At 55.6% G+C, this 27,570-nt stretch overlaps 1 protein-coding gene across 3 annotated transcripts in view; it reads left to right on the forward strand.

Annotated features, from left to right (window-relative positions):
• Positions 1 to 27,570, forward strand: part of EVL (Enah/Vasp-like) — a 116,361-nt gene that overhangs the window by 31,728 nt on the left and 57,063 nt on the right. Inside the window, exon 1 of one of the 3 annotated variants that reach the window (XM_045821938.1) lies at positions 2,165 to 2,346. The exons of 1 other annotated variant lie outside the window; for it this stretch is intronic. In XM_045821938.1, coding sequence (XP_045677894.1) covers positions 2,324 to 2,346 — 23 coding nt within the window. In that variant the 5' untranslated portion in view covers positions 2,165 to 2,323. Of the gene's footprint in view, positions 1 to 2,164; positions 2,347 to 27,570 lie in introns of those variants that run through there. One more of the 3 variants, XM_045821934.1, reaches the window with a different exon arrangement.

Here is a 27,570-nt window from a genome sequence, read left to right on the forward strand (position 1 = left end):
GGCAGAAATACCCTGTCCCCCTCCCCTGGAGAAAAACAAAACAGCTAGGTGAGCTGCCAGCAGACAGACCAGCTGCACGCTTGCGCGCGAGGGCGAGCTCCCCGGGAAGGACAGCCGAGGGCTCGCAGCACCGCCCCGGGGGGTCAGCTCCTGCAGCGGGAAAGAAGGCGAAGACGGCCCCGAGATGTGCTTGATAAAGACCTTCCCCGCCGCCGCCCAGCCCCAGCTGGCTGGGCCCCTGCAGCCGTCCTGTGCGAGGGGCGTGGGCGGTATCCACGGTAACCACGTTATCCCCGTTGTCCCTCGGGGGAAACTGAGGCTCCGAGAACTTGAGTAGCTGGCTGGTTGCCGCCGAGTCACTGAGTGGCGGGTCTGGGACCTCCGCCCGGGTTCATTAGCGACCCTGACTCGGCCCTGTCTCCTGCGGTATCGCCGGTCTGCGAGGTGCAGGGGCTCGGGCAGGGAGAGACTCATCAGGGGTGCCGCGGGAGGCGTTCTGGGTCAGCGCGGTTGCTGGTTGCTGCCTGGTCTGAGGACTGCAGGGTTCCCCGGAATTCCTTGCTCATCAGTCTGCCTCGCTTGGCGGCTACCACTTCATTTCTTTGAGGCAAGTTCCGGATGCTCGCTTTCCCTCGCGTGTGGATAACGCGAGAGGAGCAGTGCGTTCGCCCCAGAGCACCCACTGCGGGGGTGAGGGGCTTCGGTCAGCAGACGTTTGCTGCCCAGCTCCCGGCCGCCCAGCTCTGCCGCAGGCAGGCACAGGGCAGGCACGGGGGCAGGCAGAATCGATCCCACCCAGCGCTGCCCTGGGCACACAGGGATTTGTGGGGCAGGGACAGCAGCTGGCCGTCCTGGCACCTGGGGACGGCCAACCCGGGGAACGGCGCGTGGGCCACCAGGAAGGGTGCGAGTCACAGAAGGATTGAGGAATGATTTGGGCAGCTGGCCCGTGGACTGACGAAAGGAGGTCTTAGCGTATTTTGGGAGGTAGGAATGTCTGGCTGGATTTGGGGGTTCATGACGAGTTTTAATGGAAGAAAGAATTGGAAAAATAAGATTCTGCGTGTTGGGCGGAGGGGTTTTTCCTTAACACTGTGGGCACTGAGAAGCTAAGGCAGGGTTCAAGTAGGAGCCATCCACATAGATTTAGAGAAATCGCCGTGGCAGAGTTTGAGAGAAGGGAGGGGAAAGGAGAAGACCAGTTATGACGCAACAGACCAGGTGAGAAATGCGGGAGGGGCGTGGGGGGCGCCGGATTCCAAGAGGCCTTTTAGAGGTAGAGTCAGAACTCGTGACCGATGTCTTTGTGGTGTGGGGCAGAGGAAAAACGTCAAGGGCTACTCACAGGTTTTCGTGTGAGATCTGTCTCCCTTACTAAGATCTGCAGTCCAGATGTGGAAGGTCCTTCTCAATGGCAAGTATAGACGGTAGCCCCCAGCCTGTTTGCCACATTTTGCCCGCTTGAACTTTACAGACTGGTAAGCGTTTCTCGTTCTTTTTCTCTTAGGCTGACAACTTAGTTCCTTTTTTTTTTTTTTTAATTTTTAAACTTTTATTCTGAAATTACTACAGTAATTTTTGTACTTCAGGGAATTGAGAAGAGCCTGGTACCTGTTAGACAGTCACTAAATGAATCATCAAAGAAACGAGATCACCCATCATGACGGACCTTCAGGGTCACGTTGTTCATGGTAAAGGGGCGACATAAAATACGGCTTTGACGGTCCCGAAGCCCTTTATGCATTTGCGGTAGAGCGAGGTTTTGCAGTGGGTGGGCATGATACCGGATGCTGCCCAGTTGTCAGTCCAGTGTAGCCAGTGTCACTCTACACTGCATTCGCTGGCCACAGGGGTCCTACCTGGGCATCACGGCAGCAGCCGCCGCAGGAAGATGAGGTAATCAGGCAGGTCACAGTGGAACAGGTTGAATCCTCATTCCGTTAAGCTTCTACCCCCCTGCACAAGCCTGGTCCGGAGGTGGGGTGTGATCTGTGGTTTGCCCAGGGTCCCGGGCACGCACTCGCTCCTCTGGACTGACCCCGCGCCCAGCCTGGAGCCCGAGCATCCGCCGCATTAATCAGACTTGCTGGGATGATCACATGGTTCCCTCGCTGCCGCCCCTGTTAGCCGCCGCCTGTCAGCAGCTGGCGGAGCTGGAGGCTGCAGGCCCCCGTCTGCGGAAAGCCTTTCACTTCAGAATCCTGGCGCGGGGGGGAACCCCGCCTCTTTTCTCTGCACTTCGCTGCACCTGGCCGACTAAATGGTTGTCCTCCGAACCCGCAAGGCCACCAGACAACCCAAGGAAACTGTCTCTGACTAGGTCATGTTCGCATTTGAAGAAATCAGGTATGTTCCGGGCTTTCCACATCCGTCTGCCGCTGGGTTTTTGTTCTCGCTAGGTTTTTGCTGTGTAATGACAGCGTAGGCTCTGGCTGGTCCTCACACACAAAAAGGGGGTTCTTGTCTGCGTCTGGCGGGGCTTTCCCAGCCGTGGGGGGCGGAGGTGCGCGGCGGGGCAGCTCAGGGCGTGTGCTGCATGCACAGACGCAGCGTGCATGATTGTTTGCTGGCCTGTAAATCTGCCGAGGACCCCACCTTGTGCCCCCTTTGAGCTCCTGTTGCAGGTGTAGAGTGACGAATACAGAGCAGCAGCTGCTCATCCAGAACGAGTCTCTTGCTGTCTTTTGTTTTTCTTCCTTTGTCAAACTCATGGAGTGCACGGCTCTCTAAAAAAAAATGCTAATCTTAGCAGTGAAGGTGAAAAATCCTGCTAGTCTGCCTGCCTGGCGCAGATCTGATTTTGGCTCTGATTGTCCCCATCCATGGTCATCTCGGGGCTGGCGGGTTTCCGGGAAGTGCCCCGATCGTGTCCTGTCAACGGGATCCTTTTTTGCTTCTGTAAGCCTTCCAGCCGCCGTGATCACTAACGCTCCACACTGGAGCCTTTTGTGAATCTTACCCCCTCGCCTTCCTCCATCTCCTCTCCGGGAACCCGTGTCTGGGCGTGAGTGTGGAAGGGCTGTTCCAGCAGAGAGAGTTCCTGGGAAATGGGAATAAAGGAGGAGGGGTGGGAGGGCTGTCCGGTCATCCCTGGGCGTGTTCCCACGTCTTCGGGATGCATGGAAGCGAGTGTGCGTGCGTCTGTTTCCGACCTCGGGCCGCTTCTCATTTCCGCGTGTTTTGGAACCGAGCGTAAGTGCCGAGCGATGGGCAAAGACTGTGTGGGAAGCTCCGTTCTGTCTCTCGCGGGCCCTTTTTGTCCCCTCTGAGTGTTGCTGCAATACGTATTACAGTGATAATAGAACAACCACTTTCCATTATCTGTAAGGGGGGACTAGTGGCCTTTTATAAAAATCAAGGGAGTAGATGGGAGAACCATCAGATTTCCTGAAGGAAAAGCAGGGCTGCACAGGTTGTCCCCGCCCTTTCTGTGAACTTGGAGCTTTGGACCCAGGAAGTTACCCTTTGTTCGAGAGTGTGTCCCTGCGTTATTTCTGATGGGCTGGGCTTGTGAATAGGACATTCTTTCCGTGTGGCAACATGCTCTGGTGACATGGGGCCTGTGTCCTTCCATGGGGACCAGAACTTATTATTTTATAGTAGCCCCATTAATAACTAACAAGAAGTTATTTAACGCTTGGCGTGCTACGGCAGACCGGTCCGTGGAGAGTGAAACAGGAGTCCTGGGTTCTAATCCCAGTTTCAAAATTAGCTTCTCTGGCCTGATGAGAGTTCCAGAAGAGTTCTGTGAACTGGAGAAAGGGGTGTGACTATAAGGTCCGTACTCTGTCGCCAGCACTTACTCCGGGCGGAATGAGCCTTAGCTGCCACCTAGAACAGAGCATGGGGCCTTTCTGTGCGTCTCCCAGTCAGGGAGAGGGTGTGCGGCCACCGAGGCGGTCCGTGGGGGCGGCCTCCCAGCGGGGGAGCTGGGTCTGCTGAGGGGAGAGGTCCAGTTCCAGACCACCGTGCCGCTGGCCTGGGAGCGGGGGGCCCTCTCAGGAAAGGGAGCCAGAAAGAGGACGTCTGTCCCCGCTGCCTGGGCTCCTGGCCGGGTGAGGTGCATTCCGTGCCCGCCGCACAGTTCCAGGCAGGTGGCTTTCTTCCTTCCTCGCGGGGTTTGCGTGTGCGGGGCCGGGCGACCGCAGTGGGCCAGCACCGGCACCGGCGAAGAGCTTCGCTTCTCGGCTGAGGCCAAGGCGGCTCTCCGGCCGGGACTCGCAGGAGAATCATGCGCAGGAAGGCTCCGAACACTTGGATTGCCGGGCCCCTCTCAGAGGTTCAGGCCCAGCAGGGAGGTCCGGGGTGGGGTGTGAAACCTGCACGTCGAATGCGTCCCCAGGTGATTCTGGGGCTGCAGGTCTGGGAACCGTTGGCTGGGAGAAGCAGACAGACTGTCCCTGAGAGGGGAGTTCCCTGAGGCAAGGGCAGAGTGGAGGTGGGAACAGAACCCAGAGCCAGGGCAGCACACGGGCAGGTGGACCGGCACCAGCGTGCCCATGGGGAGGGGAGCCGGGCCCCGGCGGCCCCAGCAGTCCACCCCCACCCGCCGCGAGGCTGTAGAGCGGTGGAGAGGATGCAAGGGTGAGGGTGCCGGGGCTCTTATCTGGGTTACACGCCTGGTTCCGCCACGCACCGTCTCCTGATCTTTCTTTGTCTCCGGGTTCCCAGCTGGAAAATGGGGATAGCGATTCCTGCCAGACACATCTAAAATGCTTTGAGCATGAAGTGAGGACGTGAGCTTACTTGATAAACGACAGCACCCTCTCCACGTGAACGTAAGGGAGGAAAGGGCGCTGGGCGCGACTCCGTCCTCGTACCCACACACGTTTGTGGGCCTCCCTACACACACCCCGACCCCGAGAGCACGGGGCCACCTTCCTTTTCAAGAGGAAGTCTGAGCTTGATACAGACTAGGTGCGTGCCGTACACGGACTAACGTCCCGAGGAGTTTCATGAGCCCTGTGTTTTCAGCTCTGGACCCCCCATGCCTAAACTGCTTGACACACAGTGAGCCCCAGCAAGCGGTGGGCGCGGGTCATTTTCAGGAGGATTTAACAGGGAAGGAAAAGCGCACGGCCATCCGTGGCTAGCTCGGTGCGGGCCTGACCTGGGCACCGCGGTGCCCGCTGCGGGTGCTCGCTCCGAGGAGGGTGGCAGAGCGCCGGCAGCTGACCTCCCGAGAGAAAGGCGACGTGTCCTCAGCGCACGCCGGGTGCTGGAGTGCCAGAGAGCTCCGGCCACGTTTCAGAAGGCGTCTCTGTGGGTGACCTCTCTCCAGAACCTGCTGCTCTTGTCCTGCTTCACTGAGGCCCGGGCCCCAGCCTGCAGAGCCGCAGGCTCCCAAGGACCTGAGAGGTGGGGCCGGCATGTTCCAGCCTGGAGGGGTTCTGCCCCCCCACCCCAACTACCAGTCTGTGTTGTTTTAACACCAGCTGTGCTGTCCTAGCTGGCTCTTGTGATAGACACACTTCACTTGTGTTTTGGCTTTTAAAGTTTTTTTTAAAACCTTAGGTGTGAGGTGTACTGAACAGTTTAAGTAAACATACTTACTCGTTACTCTCCACCGGGGGGACTGTCACTCGAGCGCACTGGAGACAGCTTTGTGGGATTCCGGGGTTCTCCTCTGGCCTCGAGACCCAGAGCAGAGACCTCAGGCCCTTTCCGTCCCCAGAAGGAAGAGTTTTAAATGCCATTTTTGGCTTCATGATCCCTCAAGTGAGAATGGAACCCAAATTAGAAACCACTGTTTCTCAAAATTCCTGATACTTTTCCCTACTTAACTTCCAGAAGGAAAGTGGTGTACCAACTCCAAGATCTAAAATCCACAGTTGGAATGCATCAGTCACATAAAAATGGGAAATTACTACTTTGAATCTGTTTTGTTTCAATTTTCGTATTTTTAAACGTTATGGACGGGTTGAGGTTCAAACTCTTACTAGCTCTGTTTTTATTACTTAAAATCTGTATCTGGTTTTGGAAAATGTTATACCTTTTCTTGCCCTCTGACTGGTGGAATATTGAAACAAGTTAAAGCGAGTGGTACCAGGGACCACCTGAAGTTCACAGCCAGGATAGCCCCCCAAGGCCCTGTGAGGCCTTAAAGAGCAGCTATCCAGGCCCAGCGGCGTTCCCGCTGCGGTGTGGGAAGACGGCGTAGACCAGCAGGAGGTGGAAGCTGGGCTGGCCCTGCAGGGGCAGGCGCAGAACTTGACCCCGGAACACCTGCCGTGTATCAGACGCTGCCGGCTGCTCTGCCCGTGCTCACTTTAACCCCCATAGCATCTTAGGAATGAAAACAGAGGCTCAGGGACACAGACAACCCCCCCCCCAAACGTTTACCTCCACCCAGACCTCCCCCGGGGGCGCCTGGTTCGAGGAAGTGGGCCGAGGGTGGAGAGTTGAAGGGGAGAGAAACAGAGCAGGCAACAGGGAAGGACAGACAGATTTCACGGACTTTGCAGTTGCGCTTTGTGTTCGTCTGACAAGCTACAAGTGAAATGTTATTTTGGGAAACATCATTTAGCTGTTAGGATGGCAAAGCAGACCTATTTAAAAGTACCGATCTATCCTGCATTATTAAATACGTGTTACGTATTATTCTTGACTGTTGCTCAAAGGGAGGCATTGTTGGGGATTAGAGTCCAAAGGTTTGACCGCACGTCATGCAGTGTAACCTCAAAAGCTGTGACCTTGGTAAGTCGCTTTATTTCTCTAGGTTGTGGTTTCTTCACTTACAAGAAAGGGCTACTTTGAGGATGTAAGAAAGAAGTGTATAAATTACAAAATTTTGCTGTGCTGTTTGTATTTCTATTTTGGAATCAGTGGAAGCTTCGTCAGTTCAAGTTTAACCCGTTCAGTCTCGTCCCCACTCCCCACACCCCTGTGCATGACAGCGCAGCGGCCGTCTCCTGTGGTAGAAACAGCAGGTCCGATGGAAACCAAGAGGGAAGACTTCAGCTGGGCTCAGCTAGAGGGACGAGTGCAGAACAGGATGCAGCCTCTGATGCGGACACCAGCAAGCAGTGTCTCCAGAGGAGAGTGTGCCTACCCTTGCCTTAACAGGTTTTTATTGGCTCTAATTTGCATATGAATACAGAGAGCTCAGCAATCATCGTCAGGCAGTAATAATCAAATAGATAACATTCAGCCCTGGCTGGTGTGGCTCAGTGGATTGAGCACTGGCACTCGAACCAAGGCATTGCTGGTTCGGTTACCAGTCAGGGCACATTCCTGGGTTGAGGGCCAGGCCCCCAGTAGGGGGTGTGTGAGAGGCAACCACACACTGATGTTAAAAAAAGGGAAAAATACACACAAAAATAGATAGCATTCAGAGAACTCTGAGGGCTTATTTTGAGTCAGGGTCAAATAGGTAAAGGGCCATAAAACTTTGGGGAAACAAACTCATTTCATGCTTGGACCCTTATCATTTAAATTGAGGGTATTAGCAAAGCAGGTTTCACAGGATTTTAGGCATTCTTTCTTAGGCCTGATCGCCTGGGAAACCCGCCCTTTCCAGCACAGGGCCGCACCCACCTCCAGCATTGTTTCAGGCTTAGGTTGAGCCGGGGAAGTAAGGCAGCCAAGAGATTAGGAGACTTCTTGAAGACAGAATGAGGACTCAGGCTACGTCAAAGCCGAGGGGTAAGGGTCCATCACCCCCTTTCTCCATAGCCCCCCAAGTCCTTCCCTAAGTGCCCCCTTGTGACCATGCCTGTCTTAGATCGTCCCTCCCTTGAGGACTCTTACCCATCATTGGCTAACCCGTCATGCATTGGGGGCCAGGGAGGGTGAAGTAAAGTGGACAGGGGCGGTGCTCCTGTCAGGGAGATAAACTTGTCTCCTTAGTGGCTTAGGGTCCCCAGGTCTCTCTCTCAGCCTTAGCCATGGGGGTTACAGCTTCTCAAGCCAGGTAGGGCAGTTCCCAACAAGCATCTGCATGGCATTTGCTGGCCACTTAGGATAGTTGCAGAGGCCCTGCCAACTGTGTAGGTCCTGAAAGCTCTGTGCATGTCTTTTTGGAGGGGGGATGGGGGAGCCTTTTTGCTGATAGCAAACCATTCCTTTAAAAAACATTTTCTGAAAGTCTACTAAATAAAACCATAGCAGAAAGTGCAAATACACATAACCCTCAGCCCCGCCTTCAGGAACCTGCTCTCCCGAAAAGGTGCGAGCCAACACTGGGAGTGAGGCCCGGGGTGGCCACGACCCGGGGAGCACAGGGGAAGCGGCTCTGCCGAGGGGACAGGTACGGGGACTTGCCGGAGGACGCGCGTCTCGGAGAGAGTGCAGGATGTGGGTGGATGGAAATAAAGGGAAGGGCTTCTGGGCGGGGGCAGGGATCCGGGCTGAGAGGAGGGGAGGCTTCTCTCACTTCCCTCTGTGTGGCCACGTCTGCTTTGTCTCTCCCCCGGGATTGGTGGCCTCTCCCTGCCCTGAAGTTCACCGCCCTGCGGAGGCGGACACTCTTCTCCCGTAGGGACCACGTCGCAGTCTCGGGATGCGCTTCTAGATGCTTCGCAGTGCCGGCACCTTTGATTTCCCACCGGCCTTGTCACCTTGAGCATCTGATTAAGCCGTTGGTGCCTTGGTTGCCTTTCTGTAAAACAGGGGTGTTACCTACCCCCCAGAGCCGCTGCGCTGACTGAATGAGATTACTTACATAAAACATCTAGCAAGGTGCCTAGCACTGAGTAGATGCTCAATAAATTAATTCCTTTAATTTCCCTCAAGCAACCGAGCATTTAATTGGACTAATGAAGTCCTGCTCTAATCTAATTGTGGATTAGACGCTGCCTAGAAGCCAGGAAAGAGTGCTGGCACACGGGGCCAGAGCACCCCTCAGCTCTCCCCCGCCCCGAGTGCTCCGACGCAGAACGCTGCTGGAGGGCAGTCCTCGGGTGCCCGTCCTGGCTGTCGGGATGTTTATGCCCCGCTGAGCCGGTCGTGGTGCACCCTGTCGGCTGAGAGCTCGGGTCGGGGCTTGGTTGACAGGCAGGTTCACTGGTCTGAGAGAGTAATTGAGTCCCTCACAGCTGACGGGCTGGGGCTCCAGTGCTCTCTGTCTCAGTGTGGCCTCAGCCAGAGCCCAGCACCCGGGCCGCCGTTCCCCGGGGCCTGCGCCATGGCACACGGCCCGCGGTCATCTCCCGTGCTCCTGGGCGTCCTGTCTGTGTGCTTCCCGCCTGCCGTGGGACTCAGGTGTCTGTTGAAGTGGTGTGGACCGCGCCGACAGTGGGATGGGGTCCCAAGGGAAGTCCAAGGGAGAACTCGGCGGTGAGCCGCCTTCCCGCCAGAAGCAGCTATCGCGGAAATGATGGGGTGCGTTCTGGGGGGTCCTGTTGGGCGTCAGGGGACCCCACCGCAGAGCTTCAACTCGGGGGCCCTGTGGAGTGGTTCTCCACGGGGAGGGCCCGTCAGAACCCAAACACAGGTGCCCGGGCTGCCGCTCCAACCTACGGAGTCCAAATGCTGGGGGGAGGAGCCCAGGTTCGTGCACGTTTGCAGGCTCCACGGACCTTTCCGGCGCGCACGTGCAGTTAGAGTCTGCGGGAAGAGTCTGGGCTTGGGGGCCTGGGGCCCGATGATACGAACTGCGTCACTGGAGCCAGAAGAGCCGGCATTCGTGCTGCCCGTCACCCACCCACCAAACCCAGTGAGCAGACATGGGGACTGAACCTGTGTGGGCACTTCCTTCAGGTGGACGGCGACCTGAGAAGACGGTGGGTTTGGCCCCTAACAGACCGTCTCACATGTCCTTTCCAGCCAGCCTTTTCTGTAAGGGGGCCAACGTGTGGGCAAGGGGTTTGGAACCCAGGAGAGAGGCCAGTCAGATAAAAGCTGCAGTCCAGTCCGCCAGCTTCCCTGACACCCTTCCGTCTTCCGACCCGTGACTTTCTTTATCTGCGTCCTGGGCACCGGATGGTCTCTCCCTGGAGCACGGCTTCTCGGTGCCACCTTCGTTGTTCGCGGTCTTGGGGCACGGAGGCCGGTCACCTGTGGTCTCCTGGAGTCAGGGCGGGCCGCACTGCAGTTCCCGACACAACAGCTTTTCACATGCAGTAACTACTAGGCTTATTAACTATTGCCTCACACTAAAAATTTCCAACTCTTGGGTTCCCCCGTCATTACTTCAGATGAGTCACTTAACCCCACTGGGGCTTGGTTTGTCCATGGGAAGCAGAAATAGTATTTTATGTGCAGAGATACGGCTCAGAGAGAATACGGTGCTGGCCGTGCGGGAGCTCTGGGAAGTCGAGAACACGGGGCAGGTCATGAAAGGTGCCGTCACGCGTGCTTTTGAACCCGGGGGGCGCCTCCTAGGGGAGAGTGCGTCCAGGTGTGTTCAATGTGCGTGATGAGCGCAGGCTGAACATTTGGGTTGTAACTGACCTCGCGCTGGCTGGTGGTCCTTTCTGGGTTTGGTGGCTGCGCAGGCCAGTCCCCTGGCGGCCAGGAGTTTCTACTTGTTTGCAAGCGAGAGGAATTGTTTCCACCCCAGTCAGCCAGTTCAGAGCCTGCCAGATGCCGGGACGGGTCTCACCGTGTGTCTCTGAGGCTGGCCTGCCCTCCGTCTTCATCAGCACAAGTGCAAAAGGGAAAAGACCACGCATGTTCACTTTGGAGGCGCTGGAGAAGACGTGAAACTGGACCGCTTCATCTTTGAAGATCGCCTCAGGAAGATGGGTGTCCCCTCCAGGGCTCCCCCCGGTGTTCCCCATTTCTCACTGTGTGCGGTAGACCCTTAGCTGTGCAGCGAGTCGTGCCAGAGCCGTCCTGGGGGAGAAGGGGAGGTGGGCGTAACTGTGGGCGGGGCTGGATGTGCTTCCACGAACCAGGCATCAAAACCTCTGGGATTTAAGGGCGCCTTTGCTCAGTGGTGAAACTCCTTTTCCTGAAGAGGGCGCTTCCACAGGCAAATGAGCCTCGGAGCACTTCCCAGCCCGAGAGTGAGGACCCCACCTCTGTGGTTCCCCACCTTGCTGAATCCTGCGGGAAGCAGAGGCTCTCCTAAGGTGGAGGGAGGAAGGCACCTTTTGCTACAGCTGACAAAACTATTGTCTGGGTCTTGGCTGGGACCCTCACGATACTCAGATCCCTGGGATGAATGAGCCCAAATTAGCTCGTCCTGCCCTGACTGACACGTTCAGGGCAGCTGGTTTCCAAGGTGGTGGGGCATCAGAGGACTGGCACCTAGTTCTCCGGGGACGGTCCCTGACCGGGTGGCAACGTGAAGCCCTCTCCCTTGCCGGCCCAGCCCCTCCCAGTCCCCTGCCTCCCCGGCCGGCCTGCGCTGTCTCTGGAAGTCCCGGCCCAGGAGCCCCCCTCTGCTCCGCAGCAGACTGAGTCACAGGTCTGCCCACACCCCCAGGCTCCCCGTCTCCGACACCGTGCTCTCTCCCCGTGAAGCCCGCACAGCCCAGCTCCGTGCGCACCTCCTCCGGGAGCCCTTTCCCGGCCTCTGTGGCCTGCATACATGTCCCTCTTCTCTGAACATCCATGCAGCGTCGAGGGGCCTAGCATAACCGAATACTTCAAGTTTCTGTCATATGTTCCTGCCCAGGTTGAGGGCTATTTGAAGACGGAAAAAAGGTTTGATACATTAGCGTTCCATCTGTCACACTTGAACAGAGCTGGATTCATCGTGGCTTCTCGGCACTTTTTATTCATTTGTAGTAGCTTTTCCCCCGTAACCTCCTGCCATAGGCCATTGTTACAGACCCTACCTAGAAGGGGAACTGGCAGGGAAGAGGGCCGTTGCTGCCTTTTGGAGGTCTGCTCGTTTCTGAGCTCGAGGAGGCATCGGCTGGGGTTTTGAGAGAGGCTGAGTCTGGGGAGCAGGACCCGCTTCTGCACGGGCAGAACTGGTCCAGGCGGCAGGTCAGGGGCCAGGCCTACAGGGCTGCGTGCGTGGTAGGTAGATGTTCGAGGCCGTGGGGATTTACAAGGGGTTTGAGCTAGCAAAAGTGCGTGTGAGGTTTGAAAAGTCCTTACATGTTGAAATGAATCTGATTCTTCTAGATCCAAATACAAACGAGATACACGCGCAGGTGCGTGCTGCTGGTTTTTATGTTTCTGGAGTTTAATGGAGTCACTCGGTTGGAAAATCAGGAACCATGTGTCTGTCATTCACTTTGTCGTACCCGAGTGCGGACTGCTGACGCCGTTTATTTTGTCTTTTTCTGACACGTCCCTGGCAGCAAGAAATTCTCGGATGGTTGCAAAGTGGTGAATTTCATTGAACAGTGCATGTGTTGCGTTTTTTGTTTGTTTTGTTTTGGGGGCTTTTTTGCACCGCTTATTCCCTCATCTGAGCCCATCTGTGTGTGTGTGTGTGTGTGTGTGTGTGAAGGGATTTCTTGATGTGATTGCTCTTGATGTTTCCGGGACGAGTCGCGCGCCCTCGGGACCGCTGGAAGGAGGAAGGGCTTCAGTGTCATGCGCCGGCGCGGTGCCCCCCGCGGGAGAGCACTGCCGTCCGTGTGCGAGGCCGCCCTGTCCCTGCTTCCAGTCAGTCGTTTGTCAGCACCTGGGCAGAGTCAGGGGTTCGAGACCATCCCAGGAAGTAAGACATTGTACAAAGACGAGAAATTTTTAAAAAGAGAGAGGCGGTCAAACAATCTTTTAGCATGCCCATTTGTTAGCATTGTTACTCCTAGGAAGCGGCTGTGTTTTGCCCGGCGGCCCGTTCAGGAGGGAGGCGTTAAGAAGGGGGGAACTAGCCGTCCGTTCCACAGGGAAGGGGGTTTGTGTGGGCCAACCCCTCCCCCTACCTTGGGGTGGCGCATGCGCCAGGCCACAAGACTCCGTTCCCTGGCCATGGTGATGGGTCTAGGGGCAGGGCTGCCGTCCAGGAGTCCTCCGCAGGACTCGGGCTAGGGCTGCGAGGAAAGATGCCGTTTTTCCCTGGGAACAGGAGCTGTGAGGATCACAGAGGCCCCGAGTCGTTGGCAGCCTTCTGACACCAAAGCCCAGAGGTGAGGGGTGGGGGCCCGCGGCCGCCGAAGCGCCACTGAGCCCGGGCTTCGGTCAGCCCTGCTCGAGCCAGGCCTACCCGTGAGGGCTATTTATTTTTTTTTTTTTTGCACTATATGAACTAATAAATTCCATCTTTTCCTATTAGAATCTGTCCCTTACAACCTAAAGAATTCCAAATAATACAAAACTGCGCAGGATAAACCAAAAGCAGACCAAAACGTGCATCATTTTTTTCCCCTCCCGAGTGACCCCACTAGCCATCCGCAGGCCCGTCAGATCACACTCACCGAGTTGTGTCTCGTCTCGGTGTTGGCCAGGGCGCGGTGGTCGGGGCTGTTGGGGCTGAACGGTGTCTGTGCCGCCCCCCCGCCCCTCCCGCCCCGCCCCAGTTCATGTGCTGAAGCCTAACCCCCTGCCCCCCCGAGCAACCTTACTTGGACACGGGGCCTTAGGAGGTGAGAGGTAGTTAAGGCTAAAGGGGGTGATGAGGGCGGGGCCCTGAGCCGGTAGAGCTGGTGCCCTTGTTAGGAGAGGAGGAGACACCGGGAGCTCAGAGGAAGGGCCCGTGTGAGGACACGGCAGAAAGGTGGCCCTCTGTAAGCCGAGGTGCAGGCCTCAGGAGAGGCCGCACCTGCTGGCACCTTGATCTTGGCCTTCCAGCCTCCAGGACTGCGAGAAGGCGAACTTCTGTCCCTAAGCCCCCAGCCCCGCACTCTGTTGGGGCCGCCCGAGCTGACGAGTGCGGGCACATTTCGGGGGGAGGGGGCGGGGGGGGGCCTGAAGACCGTGTGTGAGGGACAGTCCGCGAGGAGCTTGCAGTGAGCTTTCAGGAGGAGGGAAGGCGGCGGTGTTAGAGCTAACAGAGCTCTCGGGCGGCCCCGGTTCAGAGCCCACGGAGTCGCCTGGACACGGCCTGTGCTTTCCACTTTCCCGAAGCGGACATGTCAGGGTCCCCCAGGCACTTCCAGCGGGGAACCGGGGTCCCCCGGGGCACTTCCAGCGGGGACGGAGAGTCCTGTTTACTGGGCGCCCTCGGTTACCTTCCGTAATGCGTTCGGAGTAGGCCTTGGGGTGCAGCTGGGATGGCTGCAGTCTGACTCCGCTGTCGCGCTCCGAGACCTCTGTCTACAGTACATCAGTCACTGTGCAGGCCGTGAGACGCACCTAAGTTCTGGAGGAGGAAAATAGGAAAACAGTTTTTTGAAGCAAAAAATGTGGTAAAATATTTAGTAACATAAATAACATAATATGTCACCAATATAAATGTAAGGCTACATTCAGACTGTAAGACGCACCTCCATTTTCCTCCCAAATTTGGGGGGCGGATGTGCATCTTACAGTCCGAAAAATACGTTAATTAACACACTCTCAGCAACTTAGAAATATACTCCCTTATACAGATGGGGAAACAAACCTGGAGGGTCAGAACTCGGTCGCAGTCCCCAGAGGTAGCAGCAGAGCCAGGTCTCAAGCACCCGTCTGCTAATTCCTGTTCTGGTGCTTCTGCTCCCTGGCCCTGGGAGGAGAGGAGGCTGGTGCAGAAATCAGTCCTGGGTGGGTCCTGGGGCACTGCAGGCAGCCCAGGGGTCCTGGGTATCCCCTGAGAGAGCCAGGGCACTATGGTCTGATGAAGCACCTGTTAGCCATGCCCTACAGAATTAGGAGGAAAAAAGAAAATAGAGAAGTTGTGGCAAGTAAAGAGAATTGTTCAGCGCCCAAAGCAAATACGGCAGGTTTCAGACCAGCTGACCTTGCTACCTTCCTGCCCTTTGCTGCGAAGTTTCCCCACCTGCACCAGAGGGCTTACGGTCAGACCATCAGACGCCTTCCCTGGGGCATCAGAGACGAATCGGACAGGCTTCTCCAGGATACTAGGTTTTCATCACCTTCACCACATGTGTGTTTCATTTGTTTGATCCATAAAGTAACACCCATAAACTTACGGTGCTATTACTACATTAATAATGTGTGAATATGTAATGTGCAGTCACATGTTTAAAAATAGTGGCGTTGTCGTTGAATTAGCATATGGTCATTGTTGATAAAAAAGGGTCCCCCTTCCATTTACCTTCAAGACCAGGAAAGCCACTCGAACTGAAGGAGGGAGTGATGTTTGATGGAGCGGAGAGGACCGAACCCCTTCCTGGGTGTGAGATGAGGCTCCGCCGAGCTGTGAGGCGCAGGGTAAGCCCTCACACCAGGCTTTTCATGCCCCTCCCCCCTTACAACCGCAGAAGAGTCTGGATAACTGACTACATGGCATAATGCATCTGAGAGCACTTTGTAAACTGTACGTTTGCATGGCAAACATGAAGATAAACGCAGAGGAAGGGACGAGCGGAGTGTGCTGTGGCATCCAGACCTGGGTTCCGGGGGGGCTGGCACTTTCTGGGTGCATGGCCTGAGCCACTCTCCCAGCTTCCGTCCTCTCATGTTTAATTGTGGTGGAAATGATGATGATAAATGTGAAGAACCCAGTACCCAGTGGGTGCTCAGTAACTGTCTTTTAAAAGAGATTGTTATCAGGCGTATATCCTGGATGTGACGTTTTCAGCTGGGTATTGCCAGATGGGTTTCATCTCGGACTTAGACCCCTCCAAACAAATTTGTCTGTCTGTGTGTGTTTTCTCAGGTGTTTTTTGGTAAGTTTTTCTTATTTGTGTGTGAGTAATAACTGACTTAGAAAATCCTCTGAAACCTTTGCTTTTGATTTGCAAAGGGAAGAACATTTTTTTTTTATTGATGTGTAAGTGGCACACAGTGTGAGTGGCACACAGTGTGCTGGCACACAGTGTGAGTGGCACACAGTGTGAGTGGCACACAGTGTGAGTGGCACACAGTGTGCTGGCGCACAGTGTGAGTGGCACACAGTGTGAGTGGCACACAGTGTGCTGGCGCACAGTGTGAGTGGCACACAGTGTGAGTGGCACACAGTGTGCTGGCGCACAGTGTGAGTGGCACACAGTGTGAGTGGCACACAGTGTGCTGGCGCACAGTGTGAGTGGCACACAGTGTGAGTGGCACACAGTGTGCTGGCGCACAGTGTGAGTGGCACACAGTGTGAGTGGCACACAGTGTGAGTGGCACACAGTGTGCTGGCGCACAGTGTGAGTGGTATACAGTGTGCTGGCGCACAGTGTGAGTGGCACACAGTGTGAGTGGCACACAGTGGCATGTGTATGGCGTTTGTTTGCACTGGGAAAGGATCCCATCTGTCTCTGTACAAAGTCAGTACAGTATCATTGGCTGTATTCCCCACTCCGTGCATCACATCCCTATGACTTACTTGTTTTACAACGGGAAGTTCGTGCCTCTCGGTCCCTTTACCCATTTTGCACCCCTCCCAACTTCCCTCCCCCTCTCTGTCTCTGCACGGACAGAACATTTCCAAGGTGGGAACTGACCCGTCACCTTTGATGGTGAGCAGAGGGCAGTGGGTCGCGGTGCCGCATTCCCCAGAGCAGCTCTGCCCGTAGAAACGTAACACGATCTCCCGGGTGGGCCACGTGCGGAACTGAAATATTTAACAGCCCTGTTAAGAAAAATAAAAAGAACAGAAAAGATAATTTTAATAGTATATTTATTTAATCTACTATATCAAAAATACTATAATTTCTACATATAATCAAAGTAAAATTACTAATGAGTTGTATTTGATGACTCGCTTGTATTAAGTCTTTGCAGTTGGTAAGACTTTTGCACTGCCAACCCCCCCCCCCGCTTCAGACCGGCCACATCCCAGGTGCCCCTAGCCGCCACGGCTTGAGGCTGTGGGATTACTGCCCAGTGCAGCTCCCGAGTCCCCAAGGACTGAGACCAGCAGGGAATTCAGACCGAGATCTCTGCTGCATTGTTGCATTGCTGCATTGTTGCATTTAGCAGACGGACTTCAGCGTGCCGCTCCAAATGGAACCCCCAGGTGTGTGCAGTACTCCCGACTCTGCATTCGACTTGCACTGACGTTGGAAGTTCCCGCGCACTCCGAATTGCTCCCAGCTCTCTGTTACCGACGGGTGGACATGCCGCCCCCTCTGAGCCCCCTCGTCTGCGGGCTCAGCGGTTCCCGAGCAGGGGACGTACTGTGGCGTGGCTTCAGTGGTAGTCCCCGGGCTCGGGGCAGTTCATGTGCTTTTTGTGGCGGGACAGTCTCCTTTTGTGGAGGTCAGGAGCACCTTTGAAAAGTTAGTGGAAGTCACTCACACCGTCCCCTGGAAAAACGCAGCATGCTCGACCACAACGTTGCGGGCAGTTTCAGGGGCTGTGTGGGTCCCTGAAACCCCTCTGTCGTGCCTCAGGCATGGAATGGGAGGGGGTGGTGCACGCCCATTTATGCGGGAAAAGGGGGCTGGGGCCTCACAAACCTGCCTGGATGTTGCCAAGGATGGCTGGGAAAGAATATACTCCAAACTGTTAGTGTTCCCAGGGAGACCCGAGTGAGGGAGCTCCCCCTCCTCGGTTCCTGTCTCAGCCCGCAGGAGATGGACGCGAGCGGGAGACAGCGCGCGCCGTGGAGCTGAGGCAGCAGGTTCGTTCATGAAACACGCTGGAGCGCGGAGCTGCAGGCGGGCGCCCAGCTGGTGCGCGTGCCCGGCGATCGGGATGTTAGGGGTCTCACGCTGGTGTCCAGCTTCTGGGTCCCCCCTCCTCCTCCCTCTCCAGACCTTGGGGTGAACGCGCAGTTTCAAAGGCTTTCTTTCCCGGCCAGTGGAAGCGATGCACACGGAACTTCACGGGCCCCCCTGCTCCCAGCGGCTGAGTTCACGGGTGAGGCGCGTCCCCCTCCCTGCCTTGGTTTGCTCCCTCTTTGGCCTGACAGTACCAGGAGTGGCCTCTGGAGGGAGCCGAGAAAGGAGGGCGAGACTTGATCCTTTTAAACATTTAAATTTTTCGTGAGATACAGCATTTCCTGAGCGTACAGATTTTGCGTAAACATGCACACACAACCACAGTGCCACCAGCCCTTTGCTCCAGAATCCCACGTTAAAACCGTCCAGACAACTTCTGCCAAAGGCTGTGGGAAGAGGAACCTGTTGGAACACTCAGCGTGCCAGGCTCTAGGGATGGGGCAACAGGGACAGGACACGGTGGCTCCCCTCCGAGGGTGCTCAGTGTAGACAGACGCCAAGGTGGGCCATTGTAATTGCAGTGCTGTCCCAGCACCCCTGGGGTGCACGTGGGTCCCTCACGTGTGGGCGCCGCCAGGTGAGGCCCAGAGCCCCCCAGGGAGACGAAGCCTACACCGAGCCCTCTCCCATCGCGGGAGGTCGGAGAGCGGGAGGACGGGCCGTGCTGGCGACGAGTCTGGGCACCGCAGCTTGCCCACAGGAGACAGTCTCCTTCGCGGGGTTGGACGTGGTACTTGACTTGGTCAGATCTGCATGTTAACCTTGGTTACCCGTGGAACTGATGGTACGGAAGATGGGTTTGAAGGAGTTCTATGTAACTGGAGGCGAGGAAGCTGTTGAGTTACCCTGGCGAGAACTGCTGAGGTTACTGGAGGTCATCAGCTCTTGGTCACAGACAGTAAGGAATGGGAAGGAAATTCCCAGATGGCCTGCCCCACGAATCGCAGGGGCAGCCATTAAAACAGAAACTACTGGAGGAAAAGCGAGGGATGGAGACCATAAGGGAGTAACTGACCCCGCCTGTGCTGAGTGCTTCCTAGGAGGGTGAGGCTGACAGACTTGAAGTGGCCCATGACTCTGAGTGGGGAAGGACAGGGTCGGGGTCAGGGAAAAGAGGGAGACCACCCAGAGGCCATCTTGCCAGCCTGGGGGCAGGAGCCAGCAGGCCGAGGCTTGGAGGTTACCCAGGTGCCTCTCTTCTCCGTGCCTTTGGCCCCTGAGGCCCATGGAGGACTCACTTGTCCAGGGTTCCCAGCAGACTCACCGGGTGGCCCGGACCGCGGGCCCGAGCCTCATGCCTGCTGGGCCCCGTCCTCTGCCGCAGAATACGTGTCCCCTGAGCTTCAGATTGTTTGGGAAGGGCTAGTACACGGATTAGCCTGGCGTTCTTCACGTTTGCAGGGTGCGTTTTCATTGACAGTCCCTATCCAAATTCCAGGCGAGGAGAGGGTGGTTTTGAAATAAAAACGTCTCCCCTTTGCACTTGCCTTCTAGTACCCCCGTGGTCTCCGCATCAGTCCCGTGGTAGCACCGGGACCGTCACCTCCTCTCACCGGTAATGAAATGGGCCTGGGTAGAGGGGGGACAGAGTTGCCTGGAGTCGTGCTGCTGCCAAAGGACAGAGCTGGGACTCGTCCCCATCCTCAAGTTTCAGGGTCAGGCCCTTTCACCATAATGTGCTGGGCTTCGCTGACTCGACCGTCCTCCATCCATTGGTCCCCCATTTGCACACCCACAGTTCCTGCGGGCAGGGGCTGCAGAGATGACTCAGACACAGTCGCTGCCCAACTTGGCGGCGGCGGTGGCGGAGCAGTCCCTGGGACAGATCGCTGAAAGGCGTCCCTTTGGTCTGTGTGCTGTAGAATCGTTACCTGCGGGCTGCCAGGGGACCCGGAGGAGGGAGGGGGGCGGAGAGACCCTGGCCAGGCGGGGTTTCCCAGAAGACGTAAGTCAGTGCTGCAGTCGGTGCAGGCAGGTGCAGCAGGGTGTGCCTGCCCCTCCGCCTTCCGCCTGCAGGCCCACAGGTGTGTCTCTCTGAACCCGATCGGGGACACGTGTCCTGGCCGTCAACGCAGGTGGAAGAGGAGACAGAGGTTGCGTGGGAAGTGGAGGCTGCGTGTTACCAGCCGGAGCCGACATGCTTTGTGAAGAGCTGGGGTTGGCGGACTCCGTGAGGGTCTGGCAGATGGAGAAGCCGGATCCAGGCGCTGTCCCATAGGTGCCTCCGGGGCCGGGGGCTTCGAAAGCCCCTGCGGTGTGAGATGCGTGGGCACCCAGGGAGGCGGCGCGCTCGGATCCGCCGGCCTGTTGTTCTCGCGCGGGGAGCTTCACGCGGCGTGCGTCAGAGCAAACACGTTTGTTCCTAGATTCCAGGCCAGGGTGGCAGGACTTTTTTTTTTAATCATAAACTCCGTTATTAGCTAGATCCAGACTGACGAAGAGAAGAGGAATTTAGGGAAAGTGGAGGAGAGTCCCCCCGCCAGGCAGTGACTGTCAGATGGTGGCGGTCGCGTGGAGGATGCATGGCAGGGGCCCTCCGCCAGAAAGCTCCTACTGCATGTGGACTGGTGAGAGGGGTGGCCAAGGCCCATCTTCGGTGGGGCTTTGTGGTGGGAAAAGTGACCGCTGCAAACGGTGCTGCTTCCTAGAGACTCCTGGCCACGCAGTTTTCTGGGGACCTGCCCCCGACGCGCAGGAGAGCCGCAGCTCCTCAGCTGGAACCACCTCGAGAAAGCCCCGAGCACGAGGAAGCCGGCGCCGGCCTCGGTGGCCCCGAGGAGCATTAGCAAAGCCAAGGGCTATGCCCCATACCCCGCTGACAGGCTCCTCTGGCAATGAGATGGTCCACTTTTTAACAACCTTTCCCATTCACTTTTTAACTTAATTTCCATCAGCAGAGTAGGAATGAGGAACCCGAGACTCAGACCAGGTGTTGGGAACGCTCAGGTGGCCTCCTCACCCAGTCCCTGGTGGTGCAGATGAGGGCGCGGAGGCCTCGCAGGAATTCGGTTGCCCGCGATCTGGGGGCAGGTGCAGTTTGTCTCCTGACTCCCAGCTCAGCGCTCAGTTCTCTGCGCCCTGCCGCGTCCACGCGGCATGTGCCACGTGGCACGGGTCTGCGTGTGATTCCTGCCGGGACTGTTAGCTCACAGCATTAAGTCAGTCTCCAGCAAAAGTGCTTGAAACAAACATCATTCAGCAAACTTGGACAAAGGGTTTTTTTTTACAGGATTCAGTTTTCGGGGGGTTTTTTTTTTTGAAAATCAATTCATTAATAAAATAATTACATTTCCTGTCAACCTAGACTAAGGAACTAAGCCATACCAGCTGCCTTCCTAGTAACGGTTTTTGTTGGCCGCCCTTGGAGGTGGTATCATTGGTTTCGGGAAAAGAGAGTTGTAAGTAGAGTGGACTCTGTCTTTAGAGCAGCCGTTGTCGGCCTCAGCACTGTTGACATTTGTGGTGGGAGCGTTCCTAGTCTTGCCCACCAGGGCAGGGCACCCCCCATGGTGGGAGCCATGCTTTCCAGCACAATAGGGAAATGGTAAAATTAGCATCCATTTCGCAGACTGCTTTGAGTGTGAAATAAAATAAGGAGAGCGAGATCAAGTTTCTAGAATATGGTACAGTCCTCCTCCTGCCTTAATGCTCCGTTCACGCCCGTCATCACCGTCACCGTCACCGTCACCGTCACCGTCGCTCCTGCCCATCCCCGCCTGCGCTCAAGGACCCCTGCACTTTCTGTCCGCGCTTGCCCTCCGCGTTAGATCTCATTGTCTTCCTGAGTGCGGGGTCTGTGTTTTTCCAGCTCGGTATCCATAGTGTTCAGCAGGACGCGTGTCTTTTTTTTTTTAAGATTTTATTTATTTATTTTTAGAGAGGGAAGGGAGGGAGATAGAGAGAAACATCAATGTGCGGTTGCTGGGGGTCATGGCCTGCAACCCAGGCATGTGCCCTGGCTGGGAATTGAACCTGCGACACTTTGGTTCGCAGCCCCGCGCTCAATCCACTGAGCTGCCAGCCAGAGCTATGACATGTGTCTTTTAACAGGTGCCCAGCACTTGCTCCTTAAGGGAGTAAACCCTCATGTTGGTGCAGTGTTTTTCACTTTGCAAAGCACCTTCCCACCCTCCGTCTCCTTTGGTCCTCCCCAGAACTCTGTCTGCCAGAGAGGACTGGCCGGTATTCCTTCTCTCCGTAGGTGAGCACACGTTAGAGAGGAAGAGGTGGCCCTGCGAACCTCAGTCCTGACTTCCTTCTGTAGCGCCGTAGCGCCCCCGCCCCCCCCCCGCCCCGGGGAGGCGGTGGGGCGGGGACCGGCCCCTAGTCCCCCGGCCCCCAGTAGACTGAAGTGTGAAAACCTTTCTGCTTTGTGCTGCCCTGGGTACATCCACAAGACCGCCTCAGTCGGTGCTGTCCGCTCTCCCTGCGTGTCTGTGTGTGGTCACCGAGCGGAATGGATTACGGAATGAAGCAGTGAATTCCTGGAATGCCGCGAGGCCAGGGCGGGCGCCCGTGATCTCAACCAGCCCTGCCGGCGCTCCCCCTCCAGCCACATCCTGAATCTCACGAAAGCCGGTTTTACTTCCAGCCTCATTAGAGCAGGCGGCCACCTCAAAACAGCTCGGGGCAGAAGTAAAACCTTCGGAAGAAACCAGTCTGATTTGATGTGATTTTTTTTCCTCATTGTGTCATTGGAAAATGTAAGTATTAGAATTTCAACTTGTAGGGTTCCTTTCCCTTTAAGGCCTCGGAGGCAGTGCGCGTGCAAGACCGAAGACCCAGGAGACAGCGCGTGGGAGAAGGAGGCGTGGGGTTCTCCGTCCCCCGCAGACACCGACAGTGAAATGGAGGCCCGGCCCGAGCGTCAGGGGCTTGCTTCCCAAGTCCAGTTTCGCGGCCACTGCGTTGAGACCGTGGGCGGGTCTCTTTCTCCCACGGGACCTCTGTCTCTTCGGGGGGCCCTCACACCCGAAGACGGAACCAGGTCAGCGCCGTGGGGCCATCTTCGACAACTATGCAAACGCAGAGTCGGAGCAAATCGGGGGGCCCAGCGCCCCACTGAGGCAGACGGCGCATCGCACCCGCAGCCAGCTGGGCGGTCTCTGCCCCACACCGAGGCCGCTTTCCCCGTGGCTTCCCCTCTGAAGGCCAGAGGCCCCGAGCGCAGAGCCCGGTCCTCGCCACCGGACCTAACCGTCACCTCCCAGGGGCGCGCACAGAAGAAGGGTCCTTTCTGTCCGACGAGCGCCGTTTCACGGGCCCAGGGCCGGTGTTCACGCTCTCCTTCACCTCCCAGGCGGGCAGCCCTGCTGTTCTCGGCCAGTCCTCACGGGTTGTGACTCCCTCTGCCTCACCGTCTTAGTCACCCTCTCAGAATGCACCCGGGTGGCCAGTCCCCCTTGTGTTGTGACCCCGGAAAGTGATCTCAGGGTTCCGTGTGTGGGCCAGCCCGCACAGAGAATGGGTTACACGCTCCACAACCTGCACCACGAAGTAAACGAAACAGGTGCCCAATCGCTGTTCCTGATTCAAGTTCTGAGCTCTGATGCTGAGACACGTATATATGACACCAACAAGCTTGCCTTGAGATTTTCCAAGATGACTTATGGAGATGTTGGACACTTGGGCAAAAAGCACATGCAGAGATACACAGCATCATGGGTAACTAGAGAAATGCAGATTAAAATGACAAGGAGAGATTACCGCACGCATATTAGAATGGCTGAAGAAAGGCGATGTTGACAATGGCAAGTGCTGGGGGGGCGGGGGCGGGGAGCAGCAGCACCCCCCCACGTTGCTCGCAGGAACAGAAATGCCACGGCCACTCTGGAAACAGTTGGTCGGTGTCTTACACGGTGAAACATGTAACCAGCGGTCTCAGCCCTGGGTATTTACGCTCTAGAAATGAAACTCACGTGCACGTCAAAACCTGTCGAGGTGCACACAGCTGTTTACAGTGGCTCTGTTTATAATGGCCGGAAACAACTCAGACGTCCGTCAGCCTGGCAGAGGAGCAAGGTGTGGCACGTCCACACAGTGGAGTACTACTCTGCCAAAAAGGAAAAGAAGAATCAAACTACTTAAGAAGCACAGCCTCTTGGCTGGCTCTCAGGCAGTACGATGAGGGAGACAAGCCACCCAGAAAGGTCACGTCCCATATAAGCTCGTCAGTGTGGCATTCCACAGGAGAAAACTGCTGAGCACGGACCAGCGGCTGCTGGGACTGAGTGGCAGGGAGGGCGTGACCTCTGGGGGGCGGCTGCAGAGAGTTTGCGGGGGTGGGCTCCGGCCTCTGGCTGTGCTGGTGGCTTCACAGATTCATCCAGGTGTTCATTTCATGGCAATGGAATCAGATCAAACCAGGCCAAGCCAAAAGTTCTGAGAAACAAGCAATCCCTGTCTCTTGACCAGTGATTTTTTTAAGTATATTTTAATGCTTAGGCTATTACAGTTGTCCCAGTTTTTTTCTCCCCCTTCTCCCCCTCCTCCCTGTACTGCCCCCCTCGCTCCCCAGCATCCCCCACCCCCACAGTTCACGTCCATGGGGCGTACCTATAGGTCCTTGGGCTTCCCGCTTCCCATACTAGTTTTAACCTCCCCCTGCCTATTCTGTGCCTGCCTATTCTGATTCCCTGTACCTTTCCCCCCATTGTCCCCCTCTCCCTCCCCACTGATAACCCTCCATGTGATCTCCATTTCTGTGACTCTGTTCCTGTTCTGGTTGTTTGCTTAGCTTTTGTTTTTAACCCACTTAATAGGTCATTACTATTACATTAGCACAGCCGTATTCGAACTGGGACACATTTATTCCTGGGGGCACATCAGGACTTCCTGGGGCCACGATGGCAAGGCTGGTTTGAAGGGCGTCGGTCCCCTTCCCCACGTCACCTCCCGTGCCCCCTCGTTTCTGGCGGCGTAGAGAGTCACCTTGCCTGCCCTCTCCAAGTCCCACGAAGGTTCATTGCCTCGAACGATAATAACCTTACAGAGTAATACCTCCCACACACAGAAGTTAGTGTATCTGTATCTGGAATTTTTATTCAGAGTTATAATACACTTTCCTGAAAAAGGGTCACTGATTGTTCTTGCTTATTCAAATATAACTAAACCTCAGGCAGTAAGAAATTACTAGGTTTTTGCTCCTCCCAAATTTTTAACCGTTTAAAAGAATCATTTTAATCATTTTACAGTTTGCAGTGCAGTGGTGTCACAGAACCGCTTGGTGTGTGGTGGTTACGTAACGGAGGTGGCTGGGGGTGCGGACCTGAGACTGGCTAGGCTGTACGTAAAAGGTGGGCTCACCGACAGGTTTGCTGTCTACAGGGCTAGTTAGCTCTGGGAGAGGCGGTCTCCTCCCGGCTAGGAAGGCCCCCCCAGAGATGTCAAGACATCAAAAAACATACAAAATATAACCAGTGGGGGCAGGTGTAGGAAAAGGCAGTTCAATAAACATGGAAATCGCTTTGGAGGGATGAAAATGTCTGAAACTAGATAATGGTGATGGCTGCACTGGGAACGTGCCAAGTACCGCTGAATTGCCAGTGTAGCCCAAAAAAATCTTTTTTTTTTTTAAGATTGTATGTATTTATTTTTAGAGAGAGGGGAAGGGAAGGAGAAAGAGAGAGAAACATCAGTGTGTGCTTGCCCATCACGTGCCCCAAACTGGGGACCTGGCCCACAGCTCAGGCATGTGCCCCGGGCCGGGAATCAAACTGGCAACCCTTTGGTTCACCGGCCCGCATCACTCCACTGAGCCACACCAGCCAGGGCGCCCCAGGAAGTCTCGATGTGCCCCCCAGGAAGAAATGTGTCCCAGTTCGAATGCAGCTGTGCTAATGTAATAGCAATGACCTATTAAATGGGTTAAAAGCGATTCTGTGACACCAGCTGAGTATACGACAATTTAACTCAAGTTCAACACCGTCTATCTGGAGATCACATGAGACTCCACAGATTTAGGGCTCAGCCCCCTGCAACTGACCTTCCCCACCCCACCCTGCACTTCAGATGCCAGCTGCAAGTCCGGGTTGTTCCCGGGGCCCCTCACCCACTGGCTGGCTGTGCATCGGAGGTTAACACGACCTTTCCCCGGGCTGACTAGTTTGCCAGGGTGGCTTACAGATCTCACTGCATTGTTTTATTGCAGAGGATGTCGAAGGACACCAACGGATAGCCAGACGAAAAGCTAGAAAAGGCGAGGTCTGGAAGTGTCCCAGGCACAGGAGTTTCTGCCCTCGTGTTTGGGGTGCGCCGCCCTCCCAGCACGGGGTGCATTCTAGTTCACCAGCCGGGAAGCTCCCCACACCCCAGAGCCCTTTGGGATCTTGTCGAGGAGGCTTCATATGCAGGTGTGAGTGAGCAAGCCATGGGGCCGCTGGGGCCTGAGCTGCATCTCCAGCCCTTCTCGCCCGTGAGGTTGGGGGTGGGTGCCGGAGCCGAAAGTCCCGGTCCTCTAAACACCAGCGCCCGTCCTCAGGTATTAACAGAAACGCCGGGGCGGCTGAAGGGGGCTTGTCAGGAGTGACAGAAGACGCCTGTGCACTTTTACCACGCTGAAGCGGTGTCGGGAAGCAAGGACCAGAGACCAAACACTGCAGCCAGGGGTGCTCGCATTGCTGTTGTGCTTTGGAAACTCCAAGGGTCTTGGGAGCTGTGACCCGGACACAAAGACCAAATACGTATTTTTTAACATATATCACAGGCTGCTTCATTTGCTGTTATCTTTTCCATCTTTCTTTTATAGTGTTTGCACTTCTCAGAGATGTTGTGACTTGCCCCTGCGAACCCATCGTCGCCCCTCGGAACACTCGGGTGCCTCGGGCAGCGTGAGTCTGGTCCGGAGCCTCTTTGGGGTGGAGGCTTCTTAGGGCAGAGCGCCGTGGTGTTGCAGACTCAGCCCGCCCACCCCTCCCCTAAACGCTGAGCCTCGAAACCCGAGGCCACACGTATGCCCCGTCTGTGCCACTAGGAACCCACTGGGGCCCAGTCTTGCACGCAGAACAGTTTACCAGTCTGAACACTCGCTGTGGACCACGAACGGTGTTGGCCACGACTGGTTATAAAAGACGAGTAAGACACGGTGGCCTCTTCCTGAAGGTCAATGATCGGTGACAACTAAATTGATAATGTTGTAAAATACAGAAGTAACACAGCAGCAGCAGGAATGATTGTCTGTATCTCGGGGGTTCCGTAAACGCTTCGTTGAAGAGGGGATGTGTATATTGGTCTTGAAGGGCAAAGCCAAGTTTGGCTGCAGTCGGTCATGCAGCTGTTTGCTAGTAGGTTTTCATAATGTGTCGGTGATGGTAACTAATTATGTGTAGCCACTTCTCCCTCCCCTTTTTCTTCACTCCTAAGATGCAAGGACATTCTCGTGAACATGTTCTGTATGTGTTTCTTAACAAACCTCTTATGCTCAAACCTCCCACTAGGAAAGGAGAGAAGAGAGCTTAGTCTGTTTCCAGAAAAGAACACTAAGATCCACAAAAGTAAGACGAATTTCCCAAGACACACAGCGAGTCTTTTAAGCAGCTCTCCTAAGTTGAGTATCTTTTAGTATAACTCCCTGATTGATTTTCTTCCGTTCTGCTTCCCGTTGGGATCTAGACACACGGAAAACACCTTTTCCAATTCAAGGCAATATAGTTGTCATTTATTGAGCATTTACTGTGTTCAAGATACAGAGCCAAATGCCTTCCCATTTGATTTCCCATGTGAGATTTGGTGCCCTTCCCTTTCATTCATTCATTCATTCATTCATTCATACATACATTCATTCATTCACGCAATCAACAGGGTATAGTTGATACCCTGTATCAACTATACAGTATAGTAGGTGCTGAGCTCAATTGTTGTAACACATTATAAGGTATCGCCTTAAACAGGACATTTCTTAACTATCTCACTAAATTGCTCTTTGAGTGTCAGTAGCTCCTATCCTATTTTTCCAGCAGTTTCTGTTTCC

Source organism: Phyllostomus hastatus, unplaced genomic scaffold, assembly GCF_019186645.2.
Source record: "Phyllostomus hastatus isolate PE091 unplaced genomic scaffold, TTU_PhHast_1.1 phas_scaffold_501, whole genome shotgun sequence".
Classification (NCBI taxonomy): Eukaryota; Metazoa; Chordata; class Mammalia; order Chiroptera; family Phyllostomidae; genus Phyllostomus; species Phyllostomus hastatus.